Source organism: Scomber scombrus, chromosome 5 (genome assembly GCF_963691925.1).
Source record: "Scomber scombrus chromosome 5, fScoSco1.1, whole genome shotgun sequence".
NCBI lineage: Eukaryota > Metazoa > Chordata > Actinopteri > Scombriformes > Scombridae > Scomber > Scomber scombrus.
Genome location: NC_084974.1, coordinates 10,361,947 through 10,379,192, shown reverse-complemented (window position 1 = coordinate 10,379,192; position 17,246 = coordinate 10,361,947). Strand labels below are relative to the sequence as shown.

The window sequence follows — 17,246 nt, the reverse complement described above, 5'->3', positions numbered from 1 at the left end:
CACACACACACACACACACACACACACACACACACACACACACACACACACACACACATTGTAATCAATGTGCTTCTGACTCATTTGGAACAACTAATTCATTCTCATTGAAGCACACATGATCACAGAAAATCAAAGAACACAGGAGCTGACATCCCTTGAAAGAAAAGTGCCTCTCTCTCTCTCTCTCTCTCTCTCTCTCTCTCTCTCTCTCTCTCTCTCTCTCTCTCTCTCTCTCTCTCTGTGTGTGTTTCTATGTGTGCATGCCTATATGTATGATGTGTTGTCAACCAGAATTCCACGGGAACAAATGATAGTATTGCGATGATGAGACTCATAAAATACTGCACCTGCTGAAACAATCCTATCAGTGTTTTGACCAATACCGATGCTATATTATGCAATGCTATAATGACAGACAGACAGACAGGCAGGCAGGCAGACAGACAGACAGGCAGGCAGGCAGACAGGCAGGCAGACAGACAGGCAGGCAGACAGGAAGGCAGACAGACAAACAAAGCAGTGCAACTGGAAGAATATGAGTGGGCAGGTATGAGAAGATGAGAAGACATCTGCACTGCCAACTTCAATTATGAACACTGACCGCTTTGCTTCTCTGTCTCTCTTTCCTCCACTCTCTTCTCTCTAACTGACAAACTGCTTTAGTGAAGGAGAGAAGAACTGGGGAAACAGATGGCGAAAAGAAGCAGAAAAATTCTGCAACGACTGATGACTGCAAGGTCATCGGCTGCTGGGTATGAACGAGACAAAGAAACAGAGAGACAAAGAGGAACAGATAGACGGAAAGAGAGTTTTGCTTTAATGATATTAGGGCATAAAAGAGAAGCATTACTGTCAGAAAAAATGGGGAGAAGATAGCCAGGATGAAGAAGTGGAAACAAAAAGAGAAACGTGTTAAATTAAATAATAGGAGGAGAGAAAATAGAGGGAATGGAACGTAGGAGGACAAAAGTAGAAGAGCAGATCTGTAATAAGCTACGGTTTAAGTCGCAGTGGGAGAACAGACAACACTGGACAGGAGGAATCTCTGGCTAACCCCAAGGCACACAGGGTACGACACACACACATACACACACTCAGGTATAAGCCCACACACACATTCACACATGCAGAGGCCAATCACTGCCAACAGCTGTGCCTTCCAGTGAGATATGACCTGCTAAAGTGGCACAGCACTAAACAGAACCCCAGGAAAAGCACACAGACACAAATAAACACAAAGAAAGCCGAAGAAATGTAGAAACCCACTTAATGAGTCCTAAAGGAACACATGCAGAATAATAAAAACATTTACTACAAACTACAAGAGAACTTCAGGTGGCACACAGAGGTATGCACTTACAGTACTACATGCACAGCCAGCATGATACAAACATGCATGTGTATGTACATCAACATATGCACATACGTACAGAGAGACACATGGCCATAGACAATGCCACACAAACAACAACGCTGATGAATATGGGCTGGCAGGAAGGATGCAAAATGTGCAGGCAAAGGACAGAAGGTAATTTTAGATATGGAAATTTGAGCAAACCGGTAGAATGTGTTCTTGAGTGTGAGTGTGTGTATGTGTGTATGTGTGTAGCAGTGTTGTACTGTTGCAGATAAACACTGACAAGCAGAATGAAACAAGAAATTGCGTACACAGTTTAAGTACAGAACATCCTCCAGGCTCCCCCCTTACACTGACCTTTCCACCTAACCCAGACTTCACCCACCTGGAACTGAAAATAGGGCTTGAAATTAGACTTGTTGAAAGGGGACGTATAATGTTTTTTTGTGATTTTCATTTATTTTTATACTGTTATGATGTTGGATGTCTATGTTAAATGTGGTAAAAATTCAAATGCTCGCTTTTAGTCAAAAGCCCAGGCTTCATCCTGCTCTGAATGCTTCATTTGCAATGTTTCCTCTACTTCGTGCTCATGATGACATCACATTGCTTGTGCATACTCACAAATGTTCTGTAGCCTTTGTTTGTTGTTGTCAACATTGTTTAACAGGTTGTTTGTGTTGTCACCTCCAATATTTCGGATTCGGATTCGGACTCAAACATATATGGATGTCTTTAACAAGTTTATATTTAGAAAAAAAAAATGGTAAAAAAAGAAGCAAAGTTTGCTGAAGGGTAGCTTCTGGGATGTAATAGAATAGAGTCAGCTCCTCAGATGGGGGACCTTAAAGAGACAGGAGCTGAACTGAGAGGCTGCAGAAAGGGCCAATATGAGTACATATCATTTTTTAACTGTAAATCATGCAAATATATTCTTATTCCACTGGACCTATGCATGAGGGCTGATCTTTTTCTTAGACTTACTTTGGAGGTCTTTATGATTTATTATATAGTTTTGGACTCATTGCTGGGTCATTGCATCATGTATTTGTATGAAATATTAAACATTTTCTATTATGCTTGGAATATGCAGTATTATCCAGTACAGAATTAAACAATAAACAATTTCAGACAGATACACCCAAACACACTGACATGCAGGATATCAGTATGATAAAGTCGATTTGATTGCCTTCTCCCCGAGTTGAACGTGGAGGATTCTTGCCAACTACTGTAGTCAAATAATTAGAGACACCTCACCAACCAAAAAGTACAAAAATCTCTCTCACACACACACACACACAGATGCTAACACCTGCCCCTGAAGCCTTACCACACAAAAAGATTCATAAATACACACAGGGTACCTACCTTTTCCAGAAGGGGTAGCCATGCAGTAACAAGGTGAAGGTTTTTCAGGCAAAGCCAGTCTCCATTCCGGGAACATTCTCTCAGTGTCGCTAAGGCCACATCAGCCTGTCCCTGACCCATAGAGATCTAGACAGACAAAGAGAGGGAGGAAAGGAAGGTGAGAAACAGAAGCAGTTGGATGGAAAATTTGATTCCACATTGTAATTTCTCAGAAGTTAGAGGCAGATAATCTGATTCCATATTTTAATTCATCTATCTCTTTGGTGGGAGGAACAATGAAACGCTTGCAAAGTCAGATTCCCACTGTGTTTTTTTCTCAATACAGCTCTCATATTGAGGCCAGTAACAAAATTAAATGATCTGATTTATGTATAACTAATACAGTATGACTTAATGTTATATGCAGCACCCATAATAGTGGAATACTTAGTATGTACATCACATGTGTGGCCCCCTTGCACATGAAGTTGGTGGTAGTTACAATGGAAAAAAACCTACATAATATGTTTTCTATTTTCTACAAACACCCATCATTTTGTAACAAAAGTCACTGCCTTAATTCTGGTATGAAAAATGTGTTTTTTGCCGGAAGGTTTTGACACAGGAACATTGCAGATCACTGGCATGGCACTTTTATGTATTTACAGTAGTTTTTGAACAAATGTTGAGGTTTATGACACAGAGTTACAAGCTACTTTGCCGAGCAGATGATACTTGTTAGGAAGATACATTTCTCTGTGGGTTTTTGTCTCTTCATGGGATTCGATGATCATTATAAAAAGAAAATATGCATTGTTCTTAAAAAGCTGCATCATCCACATATTTAATAACTGCAGATGTGTCTTGCAAGGCTGGTTTTATTAGATGCCTTGCCGTCTTAAAATGTATTTACAATTTCTGAACACCAATGGCAGAACAATACCAAGACTTATACTTAAAAACTGTGTTGCAATAAGACATTCAACAAGCTGTAGCACTCTAAGTTTTCCCCATTTAGGTGCGCAATAGATTATTCTATAGCTGTGATCTGGTGTTCTGTTAAAAATAAACCCTTGAACTTGCTAATAAACTGCAATTACTTGACCATTTAATCATGCTATTCTTCACCTCATGATAGTTGTCCCTGCCCACAGTTTCTGCAGCTAGCTCTGCAAGCTCCTGGGAAGGGTCTGCCCCTGGAGAGATGATGATCAACACTGGCTCCCATTCCAATGTCTCAGTGTAGAGACGCCGCAGGTTCAGAGGAGGGGGGGAGAGTTCTTTCATACCTGCAGAGAAAAGAGAAATGAGATAGGAGGAGAATGAAGGGTGGAATTTACAGATCTGTAAAGTGTGTTTCAACATTTCATTTAAAATTTGATATGCTACTAAAAGCCAAATCCCAGGATACATTGCACAGGGAAGGTGCCCAGAGAGGGGACAGAAATGTAGCTAACCAGTGGGAAACAAGAGGGCGAGGCAAATTTAAGTAGGTACCATCAAAGGAGCATTAGGTGAGGGTAGATACATACATTAACAGTCAAAAGTTTGGACACACCTTCCCATTCTCTTGAATGAGAACATGTATCCAATCTTTTTACTTTTACTGTACATGAAGTAGAAAAATATGACAAGGAGAAATAGAGGGAGCATTAACAGGGAGGGGAAGACAGTATCAAAGGGGGGTGATGGGGAAGAATGTTGGGGGAAAAAAGAAAACAAAGTTGAAGAAGGGGAAAAGCAGGAGGCAGGTGGTGATGGGAAAAGGGAGAGAGGGCAGAGGAGGAAGACAGAGAGAGAGACAGAGTGAATGAGATTAGAGGGGTGATGCACTATGCATACTGAGTGCTAGGTATGCAGCAGTATTCACAACACATAGCAGAAGAATACCTTGTCAGCCCCCTAGTGTTGAGAAGCCAGGCTCTTTGTGTATGCGTCTGAGAGCATGTGTGTGTGTGTGTCTGTATGTGTGCGTTTTCTCACTGAGCATCAGGCTCTAATCCTGCTGTAATATAGGGAATCGCATATCAGATATGAGTTAATAGTGACACATAAGCTGCAATGTAGGCGTACACAGCGCGAGCGGCTGTGTTAGAAATTTTGCTGTGACATTATTCATGCATGTATCAGCAGATATCTCTTTCAGATACAAAAGTGCACACACATGCACACATTTACTTAGGTCACTTGCATTAATTTCCTGGAGACTTACCCTAACCTTAACCACTGATCAGCTTTTTCCTAATTTGAGACATGGCTTTTGTCCCCATTTGAGGCAAGCCGTTCCCAATTAACTGGTCTTTAGTCTGACCCTGTCCTGAACAGAACAACTCACACAAATACACACACACACACACACACACACACACACACTGATGTCTTTCCTGGTTGAGACAACTGCCCTCGCCTGAACATTCTTTTGGTGTCTGCTGCCAAATTCAATCTGCTGTACCGGAGTACACATACATGCACACAGACAAGGTCTTGGAAGAGAACATCTCAGAGCGACCTTTTGCTGCATCACCATGGCAACACTAAGAAAAACAGTCATCTGACCACATGGCTTGTGATCTCTGATTGCAAAAAAAAAGGGAGCGTTTACAGAACAAGCGCATGCACAAATGCATACGCAACTACCTCTGACATGGGCAGGTATTCAGTATTCAGGATGCAAACCAGCATGCTCTGTCTGTGAATAGCAAAGTTCACCTTGGCTTTTATGACACACAGTCAGGGCAAAGAGGAGCCTAGAAAAAGACATTGCCATAGTCTCTCTATGGTTCAAACGCAGCTCAGTACAGCAAACACTGCAGGGCTAAGAATTAATGAACAAAAACACTTGACATTGGAAGCATTCATGTTTTTCTATTAAGATATTTTAATCATTCTATTAAAATCACTGTAATTGACAGTCAAAGGACACATTTGAATTTAAATTCTGATTGATTGGCTGGATGGTTAATGATAAGAAAAGTAACTGAAATATATATTTTTTTTATGAGAAAGATAGCTTATATTTCTGAGACGTAGAGTGAGCAAGCCAGTGAGCGAGCATAAGTTTGTGCGTGTATGGTTGTGTTCAACCAGGCATGACTGTGTGCATGAGCAGTGCCCAGGCCTGGACTGACGGGATTGAGCGAGATTAGTTGTAAGAGGATTACAGACCATGCCTCATTAGCATACTGATTTACTGCCAAAAACACATACACACAGAATTGTCTTCTCTCCTGTTCATCTTTTTTTTTCATCTGTCTGTCTCTTTCAGACTGACGCACACTGTCATCCACCTCATACACACAATACATCCCCACCAGTGGGTTCAACTGGCGTTCAAGGAATGTGATGACTATATCTTAATCATGATAGAGTGAGTGTGCACTTTATTAGAGCTGCCCACAGACATGACAAAGAAGTGATACTTGTGCATTCACGGAATTAGCTCAAATGGAAACACAGATACACACCATTAAAAATGGAGAGATGGGCTTTTAGACACCGACACATTAAGAAATAAAAATGGGCAAACTCACCAACACACCTAAACAAATGCTATACAGTTTTTCTCAGTTGCTTTGGCTCTTGTTCTTGAATGACAGTTGAAGTTGTCAAAACAATATCTACCCAGTTAGCTTACAGGTGTAAGTCATGAGTATGGGTGTTGTAAAACACATTTATTGAGTTAGCTTGAGGACAACAGAGTGACTACACTTTGTGAATATAAGGGGGCCTGCTCAGATGGACATTGGACAGGGGCAATGGAGGTGTATAGTACATGATCATTGACCACAAAATCTAATTTCTTTGCTTGCTGTATTGAATGCTGCTTGTGTTGACATCTGGATAACCGTTATCCGGTAATTACTTTTTTTTAACCGGAAAAATCTGTTGAAGTCCGACATATTTCACTCTTTCCAGTCATAACGTCCAGTGAAAGCACTCTGCATATGGAGGCTTGAATTTCTAAAAAGCCTGCATAGTCCTCATCAGGGTTTTATTGTAATCTATCCTGGTGTTGCAGCACGTATGAGCTGTTTTGGGAAATGCATCTTCGATGCTGAGAATCTTAAAAATGTTTCAAGAAATGTGCCAAAGAATTTGAGAAAAAATGAAATAAACACACATACAAAGACTGAAGTGCCAAACTATTTCACTTTTCTCCATATTAAATTCATACTATCAAAGCCTCGTTGGCGCAGTAGACAGCGTGTCAGTCTCATAATCTAAAGGTTGTGAGTTAGACACGGGGTAGGTGCTTTTAAGAAAATTAATTACATGGACATAACTGAAAATGAATGCAGGAAATAAAACAAAGATGGACTGAAAGACAACCACAAATTCAGACATTCACAAAGACAGCTAGACCAACACAAGGATGACATCATGATGACAATATTTGGCAAGGCTGCTGACCGCTTTGTTGAGTGTATGTATATTAAATCATCTGAGAACTGGAATCCGAAACTCAAGCAGGGTAGATGCTGCAATAAAACAAATTAAATGGGAACAAAAGAAAATGAATGTACAACATGTTTACAGTCAATGTGTTGAAAAATAAAATGGACACAAACTCAAAGACACTCACAAATTCAGATTTACCGGCACAAAAGACACAAACACACACACAAAGGCTTTGGTGTCACCTTCAATGAGTCAGTATTATAATTAGCTGTAGCAGCTGTGCAACAGCTGACATTGTTTTAGTTAATATAGCTTTTGCTATCAGAGGGAGGAGAGGTAGTCGGAGTACTCTGGCTCACTGAACTGCGTTCTCCTTCTCTGCATTATCCCTTCAAACATCTTTCCTTTCTGCTTGGGCATTATCTAATGTCTTCTTTACAACATTTGTGAAACTACTTCAAAGGTTGAAAGGTTAGAAACATACTACACAAAAAACACAGCCAATTATGTTGAGTTGAAACAGATAATTCTATTTTGGGAAAACAATTTAGGCAATTGTGGCAATTGAGCTGAATGGCTAGTTAGACACTTCAAAGCCTCGTTGGCGCAGTAGGCAGCGCATCAGTCTCATAATCTGAAGGTCGTGAGTTCGAGCCGCACACGCGGCAGGTGTTTTAAAATCCGACGACCACAAAACACAATGGGTGAGACATACGGTTAAAATAAGATTTGCTAGGAACATCAACCTATACATGAACAAGACTAGGTTAAAGTCGGGTATATCGCTGGACAGTGCACCGTGTCACTCGGCCAACCAATGGTCAATGAGTCAGTCATGGACAGATTTTCATCTTTATATGGCTAGTCCAGTGCAATCCACAATAATCACAATTCAGGACAAATTATTTCTCATCGTCACAACCTCGTTGGCGCAGTAGGCAGCGCGTCAGTCTCATAATATGAAGGTCGTGAGTTCGAGCCTCAAACGGGGCAGGTGTTTTAAAATCAGACGACCACAAAACACAATGGGTGAGATAATGTTAAAAGACGATTTGCAAAGAACATCAACCCATACATGAACAATACTAGGTTAAAGTCGGGTATATCGCTGGACAGTATAGAAACACCCTGCCGTATGACACTCAGCAAACCAATGGTCTAACTTCGTCAATGAGTCAGGGACAGATTTTCATCTTTATATGGCTAGTCCAGTGCAATCCAGAATAAAAACAATTGAGGACAAATTTTTTCTCATCATCACAGCCTCGTTGGCGCAGTAGGCAGCGCGTCAGTCTCATAATCTGAAGGTCGTGAGTTCGAGCCTCACACGGGGCAGGTGTTTTAAAATCAAAGGACAACAAAACACAATGGGTGAGATACTGTTGAAAGACGATTTGCAAGAATATCAACCTATACCTGAACAAGACTAGGTTAAATTTGGCTATATTGCTGGACAGTGTGGAAACACCCTGCCGTATGACACTCAGCCAACCGATGGTCTAACTTCGTCCGTCAGTCAGTCAGGGACAGATTTTCATCTTTATATGGCTAGTCCAGTGCAATCCAGAATAAACACAATTCAGGACAAATTATTGATCCTCGTCACAGCCTCGTTGGCGCAGTAGGCAGCGCGTCAGTCTCATAATCTGAAGGTCATGAGTTCGAGCCTCACACGGGACAGGTGTTTTAAAATCAGACGACCACAAAACACAATGGGTGAGAAAACGGTTAAAATAAGATTTGCTAGGAATATCAACCTATACATGAACAAGACTAGGTTAAAGTCGGATATATGGCTTGACAGTGTGGAAACACCCTGCCGTATGACACTCAGCAAACCAATGGTCTAACTTCGTCAGTCAGTCAGGGACAGATTTTCATCTTTATATGGCTAGTCCAATGCAATCCACAATAATCACAATTCAGGACAAATTTTTTCTCGTCATCACAGCCTCGTTGGCGCAGTAGGCAGCGCGTCAGTCTCATAATCTGAAGGTCGCGAGTTCGAGCCTCACACGGGGCAGGTGTTTTCAAATCAGACGACCACAAAACACAATGGGTGAGATAATGTTAAAAGACGATTTGCCAAGAACATCAACCCATACATGAACAAGACTAGGTTAAAGTCGGGTATATCGCTGGACAGTGTAGAAACACCCTGTCGTATGACACTCAGCAAACCAATGGTCTAACTTCGTCAATGAGTCAGGGACAGATTTTCATCTTTATATGGCTAGTCCAATGCAATCCACAATAATCACAATTCAGGAAAAATTATTTCTCGTCATCACAGCCTCGTTGGCGCAGTAGGCAGCGCGTCAGTCTCATAATCTGAAGGTCGTGAGTTCGAGCCTCACACGGGGCAGGTGTTTTCAAATCAGACGACCACAAAACACAATGGGTGAGATACTGTTATAAGACGATTTGCCAAGAACATCAACCCATACATGAACAAGACTAGGTTAAAGTCGGGTATATCGCTGGACAGTGTAGAAACACCCTGCCGTATTACACTCAGCAAACCAATGGTCTAACTTTGTCAATGAGTAAGGGACAGATTTTCATCGTTATATGGCTAGTCCAGTGCAATCCAGAATAAACACAATTCAGGACAAATTATTGATTATCATCACAGCCTCGTTGGCGCAGTAGGCAGCGCGTCAGTCTCATAATCTGAAGGTCGTGAGTTCGAGCCTCACACGGGGCAGTTGTTTTCAAATCAGACGACCACAAAACACAATGGGTGGGACATACGGTTAAAATAAGATTTGCTAGGAATATCAACCTTTACATGAACAAGACTAGGTTAAAGTCGGATATATGGCTTGACAGTGTGGAAACACCCTGCCGTATGACACTCAGCAAACCAATGGTCTAACTTTGTCAATGAGTCAGTCAGGGACAGATTTTTATCTTAATATGGCTAGTCCAATGCAATCCAGAATTATCACAATTCAGGACAAATTATTGACCATCATCACAGCCTCGTTGGCGCAGTAGGCAGCGCGTCAGTCTCATAATCTGAAGGTCGTGAGTTCGAGCCTCACACGGGGCAGGTGTTTTCAAATCAGACGACCACAAAACACAATGGGTGAGATACTGTTAAAAGATGATTTGCCAAGAACATCAACCCATACATGAACAAGACTAGGTTAAAGTCGGGTATATCGCTGGACAGTGTAGAAACACCCTGCCGTATGACACTCAGCAAACCAATGGTCTAACTTCGTCAGTCAGTCAGGGACAGATTTTCATCTTTATATGGCTAGTCCAGTGCAATCCAGAATAAAAACAATTGAGGACAAATTTTTTCTCATCATCACAGCCTCATTGGCGCAGTAGGCAGCGCGTCAGTCTCATAATCTGAAGGTCGTGAGTTCGAGCCTCACACGGGGCAGGTGTTTTAAAATCAGACCACCACAAAACACAATGGGTGAGATACTGTTAAAAGACGATTTGCCAAGAACATCAACCCATACATGAACAAGACTAGGTTAAAGTCGGATATATGGCTTGACAGTGTGGAAACACCCTGCCGTATGACACTCAGCAAACCAATGGTCTAACTTCGTCAATGAGTCAGGGACAGATTTTCATCTTTATATGGCTAGTCCAATGCAATCCAGAATAAACACAATTCAGGACAAATTATTGATCATCATCACAGCCTCGTTGGAGCAGTAGGCAGCGCGTCAGTCTCATAATCTGAAGGTCGTGAGTTCGAGCCTCACACGGGGCAGGTGTTTTAAAATCAGACGACCACAAAACACAATGGGTGGGACATACGGTTAAAATAAGATTTGCTAGAAATATCAACCTATACATGAACAAGACTAGGTTAAAGTCGGATATATGGCTTGACAGTGTGGAAGCACCCTGCCGTATGACACTCAGCAAACCAATGGTCTAACTTCGTCAGTCGGTCAGTGACAGATTTTCATCTTTATATGGCTAGTCCAATGCAATCCACAATAATCACAATTCAGGACAAATTATTTCTCATCCTCACAGCCTCGTTGGCGCAGTAGGCAGCGCGTCAGTCTCATAATCTGAAGGTCGTGAGTTCGAGCCTCACACGGGGCAGGTGTTTTAAAATCAGACGACCACAAAACACAATGGGTGGGACATACGGTTAAAATAAGATTTGCTAGGAATATCAACCTTTACATGAACAAGACTAGGTTAAAGTCGGATATATGGCTTGACAGTGTGGAAACACCCTGCCGTATGACACTCAGCAAACCAATGGTCTAACTTCGTCAATGAGTCAGGGACAGATTTTCATCTTTATATGGCTAGTCCAATGCAATCCACAAAAATCACAATTCAGGACAAATTATTGATCATCATCACAGCCTCGTTGGCGCAGTAGGCAGCGCGTCAGTCTCATAATCTGAAGGTCGTGAGTTCGAGCCTCACACGGGGCAGGTGTTTTCAAATCAGACGACCACAAAACACAATGGGTGAGATACTGTTAAAAGATGATTTGCCAAGAACATCAACCCATACATGAACAAGACTAGGTTAAAGTCGGGTATATCGCTGGACAGTGTAGAAATACCCTGCCGTATTACAGTCAGCAAACCAATGGTCTAACTTTGTCAATGAGTAAGGGACAGATTTTCATCTTTATATGGCTAGTCCAATGCAATCCACAATAATCACAATTCAGGACAAATTATTTCTCGTCATCACAGCCTCGTTGGCGCAGTAGGCAGCGCGTCAGTCTCATAATCTGAAGGTCGTGAGTTCGAGCCTCACACGGGGCAGGTGTTTTCAAATCAGACGACCACAAAACACAATGGGTGAGATACTGTTATAAGACGATTTGCCAAGAACATCAACCCATACATGAACAAGACTAGGTTAAAGTCGGGTATATCGCTGGACAGTGTAGAAACACCCTGCCGTATTACACTCAGCAAACCAATGGTCTAACTTTGTCAATGAGTAAGGGACAGATTTTCATCGTTATATGGCTAGTCCAGTGCAATCCAGAATAAACACAATTCAGGACAAATTATTGATCATCATCACAGCCTCGTTGGCGCAGTAGGCAGCGCGTCAGTCTCATAATCTGAAGGTCGTGAGTTCGAGCCTCACACGGGGCAGGTGTTTTCAAATCAGACGACCACAAAACACAATGGGTGAGATACTGTTAAAAGACGATTTGCCAAGAACATCAACCCATACATGAACAAGACTAGGTTAAAGTCGGGTATATCGCTGGACAGTGTAGAAACACCCTGCCGTATTACACTCAGCAAACCAATGGTCTAACTTTGTCAATGAGTAAGGGACAGATTTTCATCTTTATATGGCTAGTCCAGTGCAATCCAGAATAAACACAATTCAGGACAAATTATTGATTATCATCACAGCCTCGTTGGCGCAGTAGGCAGCGCGTCAGTCTCATAATCTGAAGGTCGTGAGTTCGAGCCTCACACGGGGCAGTTGTTTTCAAATCAGACGACCACAAAACACAATGGGTGGGACATACGGTTAAAATAAGATTTGCTAGGAATATCAACCTTTACATGAACAAGACTAGGTTAAAGTCGGATATATGGCTTGACAGTGTGGAAACACCCTGCCGTATGACACTCAGCAAACCAATGGTCTAACTTTGTCAATGAGTCAGTCAGGGACAGATTTTTATCTTAATATGGCTAGTCCAATGCAATCCAGAATTATCACAATTCAGGACAAATTATTGACCATCATCACAGCCTCGTTGGCGCAGTAGGCAGCGCGTCAGTCTCATAATCTGAAGGTCGTGAGTTCGAGCCTCACACGGGGCAGGTGTTTTCAAATCAGACGACCACAAAACACAATGGGTGAGATACTGTTAAAAGATGATTTGCCAAGAACATCAACCCATACATGAACAAGACTAGGTTAAAGTCGGGTATATCGCTGGACAGTGTAGAAACACCCTGCCGTATGACACTCAGCAAACCAATGGTCTAACTTCGTCAGTCAGTCAGGGACAGATTTTCATCTTTATATGGCTAGTCCAGTGCAATCCAGAATAAACACAATTGAGGACAAATTTTTTCTCATCATCACAGCCTCATTGGCACAGTAGGCAGCGCGTCAGTCTCATAATCTGAAGGTCGTGAGTTCGAGCCTCACACGGGGCAGGTGTTTTAAAATCAGACCACCACAAAACACAATGGGTGAGATACTGTTAAAAGACGATTTGCCAAGAACATCAACCCATACATGAACAAGACTAGGTTAAAGTCGGATATATGGCTTGACAGTGTGGAAACACCCTGCCGTATGACACTCAGCAAACCAATGGTCTAACTTCGTCAATGAGTCAGGGACAGATTTTCATCTTTATATGGCTAGTCCAATGCAATCCAGAATAAACACAATTCAGGACAAATTATTGATCATCATCACAGCCTCGTTGGAGCAGTAGGCAGCGCGTCAGTCTCATAATCTGAAGGTCGTGAGTTCGAGCCTCACACGGGGCAGGTGTTTTAAAATCAGACGACCACAAAACACAATGGGTGGGACATACGGTTAAAATAAGATTTGCTAGAAATATCAACCTATACATGAACAAGACTAGGTTAAAGTCGGATATATGGCTTGACAGTGTGGAAGCACCCTGCCGTATGACACTCAGCAAACCAATGGTCTAACTTCGTCAGTCGGTCAGTGACAGATTTTCATCTTTATATGGCTAGTCCAATGCAATCCACAATAATCACAATTCAGGACAAATTATTTCTCATCCTCACAGCCTCGTTGGCGCAGTAGGCAGCGCGTCAGTCTCATAATCTGAAGGTCGTGAGTTCGAGCCTCACACGGGGCAGGTGTTTTAAAATCAGACGACCACAAAACACAATGGGTGGGACATACGGTTAAAATAAGATTTGCTAGGAATATCAACCTTTACATGAACAAGACTAGGTTAAAGTCGGATATATGGCTTGACAGTGTGGAAACACCCTGCCGTATGACACTCAGCAAACCAATGGTCTAACTTCGTCAATGAGTCAGGGACAGATTTTCATCTTTATATGGCTAGTCCAATGCAATCCACAAAAATCACAATTCAGGACAAATTATTGATCATCATCACAGCCTCGTTGGCGCAGTAGGCAGCGCGTCAGTCTCATAATCTGAAGGTCGTGAGTTCGAGCCTCACACGGGGCAGGTGTTTTCAAATCAGACGACCACAAAACACAATGGGTGAGATACTGTTAAAAGATGATTTGCCAAGAACATCAACCCATACATGAACAAGACTAGGTTAAAGTCGGGTATATCGCTGGACAGTGTAGAAATACCCTGCCGTATTACAGTCAGCAAACCAATGGTCTAACTTTGTCAATGAGTAAGGGACAGATTTTCATCTTTATATGGCTAGTCCAATGCAATCCACAATAATCACAATTCAGGACAAATTATTTCTCGTCATCACAGCCTCGTTGGCGCAGTAGGCAGCGCGTCAGTCTCATAATCTGAAGGTCGTGAGTTCGAGCCTCACACGGGGCAGGTGTTTTCAAATCAGACGACCACAAAACACAATGGGTGAGATACTGTTATAAGACGATTTGCCAAGAACATCAACCCATACATGAACAAGACTAGGTTAAAGTCGGGTATATCGCTGGACAGTGTAGAAACACCCTGCCGTATTACACTCAGCAAACCAATGGTCTAACTTTGTCAATGAGTAAGGGACAGATTTTCATCGTTATATGGCTAGTCCAGTGCAATCCAGAATAAACACAATTCAGGACAAATTATTGATCATCATCACAGCCTCGTTGGCGCAGTAGGCAGCGCGTCAGTCTCATAATCTGAAGGTCGTGAGTTCGAGCCTCACACGGGGCAGGTGTTTTCAAATCAGACGACCACAAAACACAATGGGTGAGATACTGTTAAAAGACGATTTGCCAAGAACATCAACCCATACATGAACAAGACTAGGTTAAAGTCGGGTATATCGCTGGACAGTGTAGAAACACCCTGCCGTATTACACTCAGCAAACCAATGGTCTAACTTTGTCAATGAGTAAGGGACAGATTTTCATCTTTATATGGCTAGTCCAGTGCAATCCAGAATAAACACAATTCAGGACAAATTATTGATCATCATCACAGCCTCGTTGGCGCAGTAGGCAGCGCGTCAGTCTCATAATCTGAAGGTCGTGAGTTCGAGTCTCACACGGGGCAGTTGTTTTCAAATCAGACGACCACAAAACACAATGGGTGGGACATACGGTTAAAATAAGATTTGCTAGGAATATCAACCTTTACATGAACAAGACTAGGTTAAAGTCGGATATATGGCTTGACAGTGTGGAAACACCCTGCCGTATGACACTCAGCAAACCAATGGTCTAACTTTGTCAATGAGTCAGTCAGGGACAGATTTTTATCTTAATATGGCTAGTCCAATGCAATCCAGAATTATCACAATTCAGGACAAATTATTGACCATCATCACAGCCTCGTTGGCGCAGTAGGCAGCGCGTCAGTCTCATAATCTGAAGGTCGTGAGTTCGAGCCTCACACGGGGCAGGTGTTTTAAAATCAGACCACCACAAAACACAATGGGTGAGATACTGTTAAAAGACAATTTGCCAAGAACATCAACCCATACATGAACAAGACTAGGTTAAAGTCGGGTATATCGCTGGACAGTGTAGAAACACCCTGCCGTATGACACTCAGCAAACCAATGGCCTAACTTTGTCAATGAGTAAGGGACATATTTTCATCTTTATATGGCTAGTCCAGTGTAATCCAGAATAAACACAATTGAGGACACATTTTTTCTCATCATCACAGCCTCGTTGGCGCAGTAGGCAGCACGTCAGTCTCATAATCTGAAGGTCGTGAGTTCGAGCCTCACACGGGGCAGGTGTTTTAAAATCAGACCACCACAAAACACAATGGGTGAGATACTGTTAAAAGACGATTTGCCAAGAACATCAACCCATACATGAACAAGACTAGGTTAAAGTCGGGTATATCGCTGGACAGTATAGAAACACCCTGCCGTATGACACTCAGCAAACCAATGGTCTAACTTCGTCAATGAGTCAGGGACAGATTTTCATCTTTATATGGCTAGTCCAGTGCAATCCAGAATAAAAACAATTGAGGACAAATTTTTTCTCATCATCACAGCCTCGTTGGCGCAGTAGGCAGCGCGTCAGTCTCATAATCTGAAGGTCGTGAGTTCGAGCCTCACACGGGGCAGGTGTTTTAAAATCAAAGGACAACAAAACACAATGGGTGAGATACTGTTGAAAGACGATTTGCAAGAATATCAACCTATACCTGAACAAGACTAGGTTAAATTTGGCTATATTGCTGGACAGTGTGGAAACACCCTGCCGTATGACACTCAGCCAACCGATGGTCTAACTTCGTCCGTCAGTCAGTCAGGGACAGATTTTCATCTTTATATGGCTAGTCCAGTGCAATCCAGAATAAACACAATTCAGGACAAATTATTGATCCTCGTCACAGCCTCGTTGGCGCAGTAGGCAGCGCGTCAGTCTCATAATCTGAAGGTCATGAGTTCGAGCCTCACACGGGACAGGTGTTTTAAAATCAGACGACCACAAAACACAATGGGTGAGAAAACGGTTAAAATAAGATTTGCTAGGAATATCAACCTATACATGAACAAGACTAGGTTAAAGTCGGATATATGGCTTGACAGTGTGGAAACACCCTGCCGTATGACACTCAGCAAACCAATGGTCTAACTTCGTCAGTCAGTCAGGGACAGATTTTCATCTTTATATGGCTAGTCCAATGCAATCCACAATAATCACAATTCAGGACAAATTTTTTCTCGTCATCACAGCCTCGTTGGCGCAGTAGGCAGCGCGTCAGTCTCATAATCTGAAGGTCGCGAGTTCGAGCCTCACACGGGGCAGGTGTTTTCAAATCAGACGACCACAAAACACAATGGGTGAGATAATGTTAAAAGACGATTTGCCAAGAACATCAACCCATACATGAACAAGACTAGGTTAAAGTCGGGTATATCGCTGGACAGTGTAGAAACACCCTGTCGTATGACACTCAGCAAACCAATGGTCTAACTTCGTCAATGAGTCAGGGACAGATTTTCATCTTTATATGGCTAGTCCAA

General features: G+C 42.3%; 1 protein-coding gene and 26 non-coding genes across 27 annotated transcripts in view; 26 read left to right on the top strand and 1 right to left on the bottom strand.

Annotated features, from left to right (window-relative positions):
• dync2h1 (dynein cytoplasmic 2 heavy chain 1) overlaps positions 1-17,246 on the bottom strand; it is a 154,574-nt gene that overhangs the window by 27,750 nt on the left and 109,578 nt on the right. Inside the window, 2 exon segments of the mRNA XM_062418496.1 lie at positions 2,732-2,857; positions 3,839-3,999. Of these exon segments, the coding sequence (XP_062274480.1) occupies positions 2,732-2,857; positions 3,839-3,999 (287 nt within the window).
• Positions 8,371-8,443, top strand: trnam-cau (transfer RNA methionine (anticodon CAU)). Its single transcript has one exon. It is a non-coding gene; the product is annotated as a tRNA-Met (tRNA).
• Positions 8,716-8,788, top strand: trnam-cau (transfer RNA methionine (anticodon CAU)). Its single transcript has one exon. It is a non-coding gene; the product is annotated as a tRNA-Met (tRNA).
• trnam-cau (transfer RNA methionine (anticodon CAU)) lies at positions 9,059-9,131 on the top strand. The gene has a single exon. It is a non-coding gene; the product is annotated as a tRNA-Met (tRNA).
• trnam-cau (transfer RNA methionine (anticodon CAU)) lies at positions 9,401-9,473 on the top strand. The gene has a single exon. It is a non-coding gene; the product is annotated as a tRNA-Met (tRNA).
• On the top strand, positions 9,743-9,815 carry trnam-cau (transfer RNA methionine (anticodon CAU)). The gene has a single exon. It is a non-coding gene; the product is annotated as a tRNA-Met (tRNA).
• On the top strand, positions 10,091-10,163 carry trnam-cau (transfer RNA methionine (anticodon CAU)). Its single transcript has one exon. It is a non-coding gene; the product is annotated as a tRNA-Met (tRNA).
• Positions 10,433-10,505, top strand: trnam-cau (transfer RNA methionine (anticodon CAU)). The gene has a single exon. It is a non-coding gene; the product is annotated as a tRNA-Met (tRNA).
• On the top strand, positions 10,775-10,847 carry trnam-cau (transfer RNA methionine (anticodon CAU)). Its single transcript has one exon. It is a non-coding gene; the product is annotated as a tRNA-Met (tRNA).
• trnam-cau (transfer RNA methionine (anticodon CAU)) lies at positions 11,119-11,191 on the top strand. Its single transcript has one exon. It is a non-coding gene; the product is annotated as a tRNA-Met (tRNA).
• trnam-cau (transfer RNA methionine (anticodon CAU)) lies at positions 11,463-11,535 on the top strand. The gene has a single exon. It is a non-coding gene; the product is annotated as a tRNA-Met (tRNA).
• trnam-cau (transfer RNA methionine (anticodon CAU)) lies at positions 11,805-11,877 on the top strand. Its single transcript has one exon. It is a non-coding gene; the product is annotated as a tRNA-Met (tRNA).
• trnam-cau (transfer RNA methionine (anticodon CAU)) lies at positions 12,147-12,219 on the top strand. Its single transcript has one exon. It is a non-coding gene; the product is annotated as a tRNA-Met (tRNA).
• Positions 12,489-12,561, top strand: trnam-cau (transfer RNA methionine (anticodon CAU)). The gene has a single exon. It is a non-coding gene; the product is annotated as a tRNA-Met (tRNA).
• Positions 12,837-12,909, top strand: trnam-cau (transfer RNA methionine (anticodon CAU)). The gene has a single exon. It is a non-coding gene; the product is annotated as a tRNA-Met (tRNA).
• On the top strand, positions 13,179-13,251 carry trnam-cau (transfer RNA methionine (anticodon CAU)). The gene has a single exon. It is a non-coding gene; the product is annotated as a tRNA-Met (tRNA).
• On the top strand, positions 13,521-13,593 carry trnam-cau (transfer RNA methionine (anticodon CAU)). The gene has a single exon. It is a non-coding gene; the product is annotated as a tRNA-Met (tRNA).
• Positions 13,865-13,937, top strand: trnam-cau (transfer RNA methionine (anticodon CAU)). Its single transcript has one exon. It is a non-coding gene; the product is annotated as a tRNA-Met (tRNA).
• On the top strand, positions 14,209-14,281 carry trnam-cau (transfer RNA methionine (anticodon CAU)). Its single transcript has one exon. It is a non-coding gene; the product is annotated as a tRNA-Met (tRNA).
• trnam-cau (transfer RNA methionine (anticodon CAU)) lies at positions 14,551-14,623 on the top strand. Its single transcript has one exon. It is a non-coding gene; the product is annotated as a tRNA-Met (tRNA).
• trnam-cau (transfer RNA methionine (anticodon CAU)) lies at positions 14,893-14,965 on the top strand. Its single transcript has one exon. It is a non-coding gene; the product is annotated as a tRNA-Met (tRNA).
• On the top strand, positions 15,235-15,307 carry trnam-cau (transfer RNA methionine (anticodon CAU)). The gene has a single exon. It is a non-coding gene; the product is annotated as a tRNA-Met (tRNA).
• Positions 15,583-15,655, top strand: trnam-cau (transfer RNA methionine (anticodon CAU)). Its single transcript has one exon. It is a non-coding gene; the product is annotated as a tRNA-Met (tRNA).
• trnam-cau (transfer RNA methionine (anticodon CAU)) lies at positions 15,925-15,997 on the top strand. Its single transcript has one exon. It is a non-coding gene; the product is annotated as a tRNA-Met (tRNA).
• trnam-cau (transfer RNA methionine (anticodon CAU)) lies at positions 16,267-16,339 on the top strand. The gene has a single exon. It is a non-coding gene; the product is annotated as a tRNA-Met (tRNA).
• On the top strand, positions 16,612-16,684 carry trnam-cau (transfer RNA methionine (anticodon CAU)). Its single transcript has one exon. It is a non-coding gene; the product is annotated as a tRNA-Met (tRNA).
• On the top strand, positions 16,955-17,027 carry trnam-cau (transfer RNA methionine (anticodon CAU)). The gene has a single exon. It is a non-coding gene; the product is annotated as a tRNA-Met (tRNA).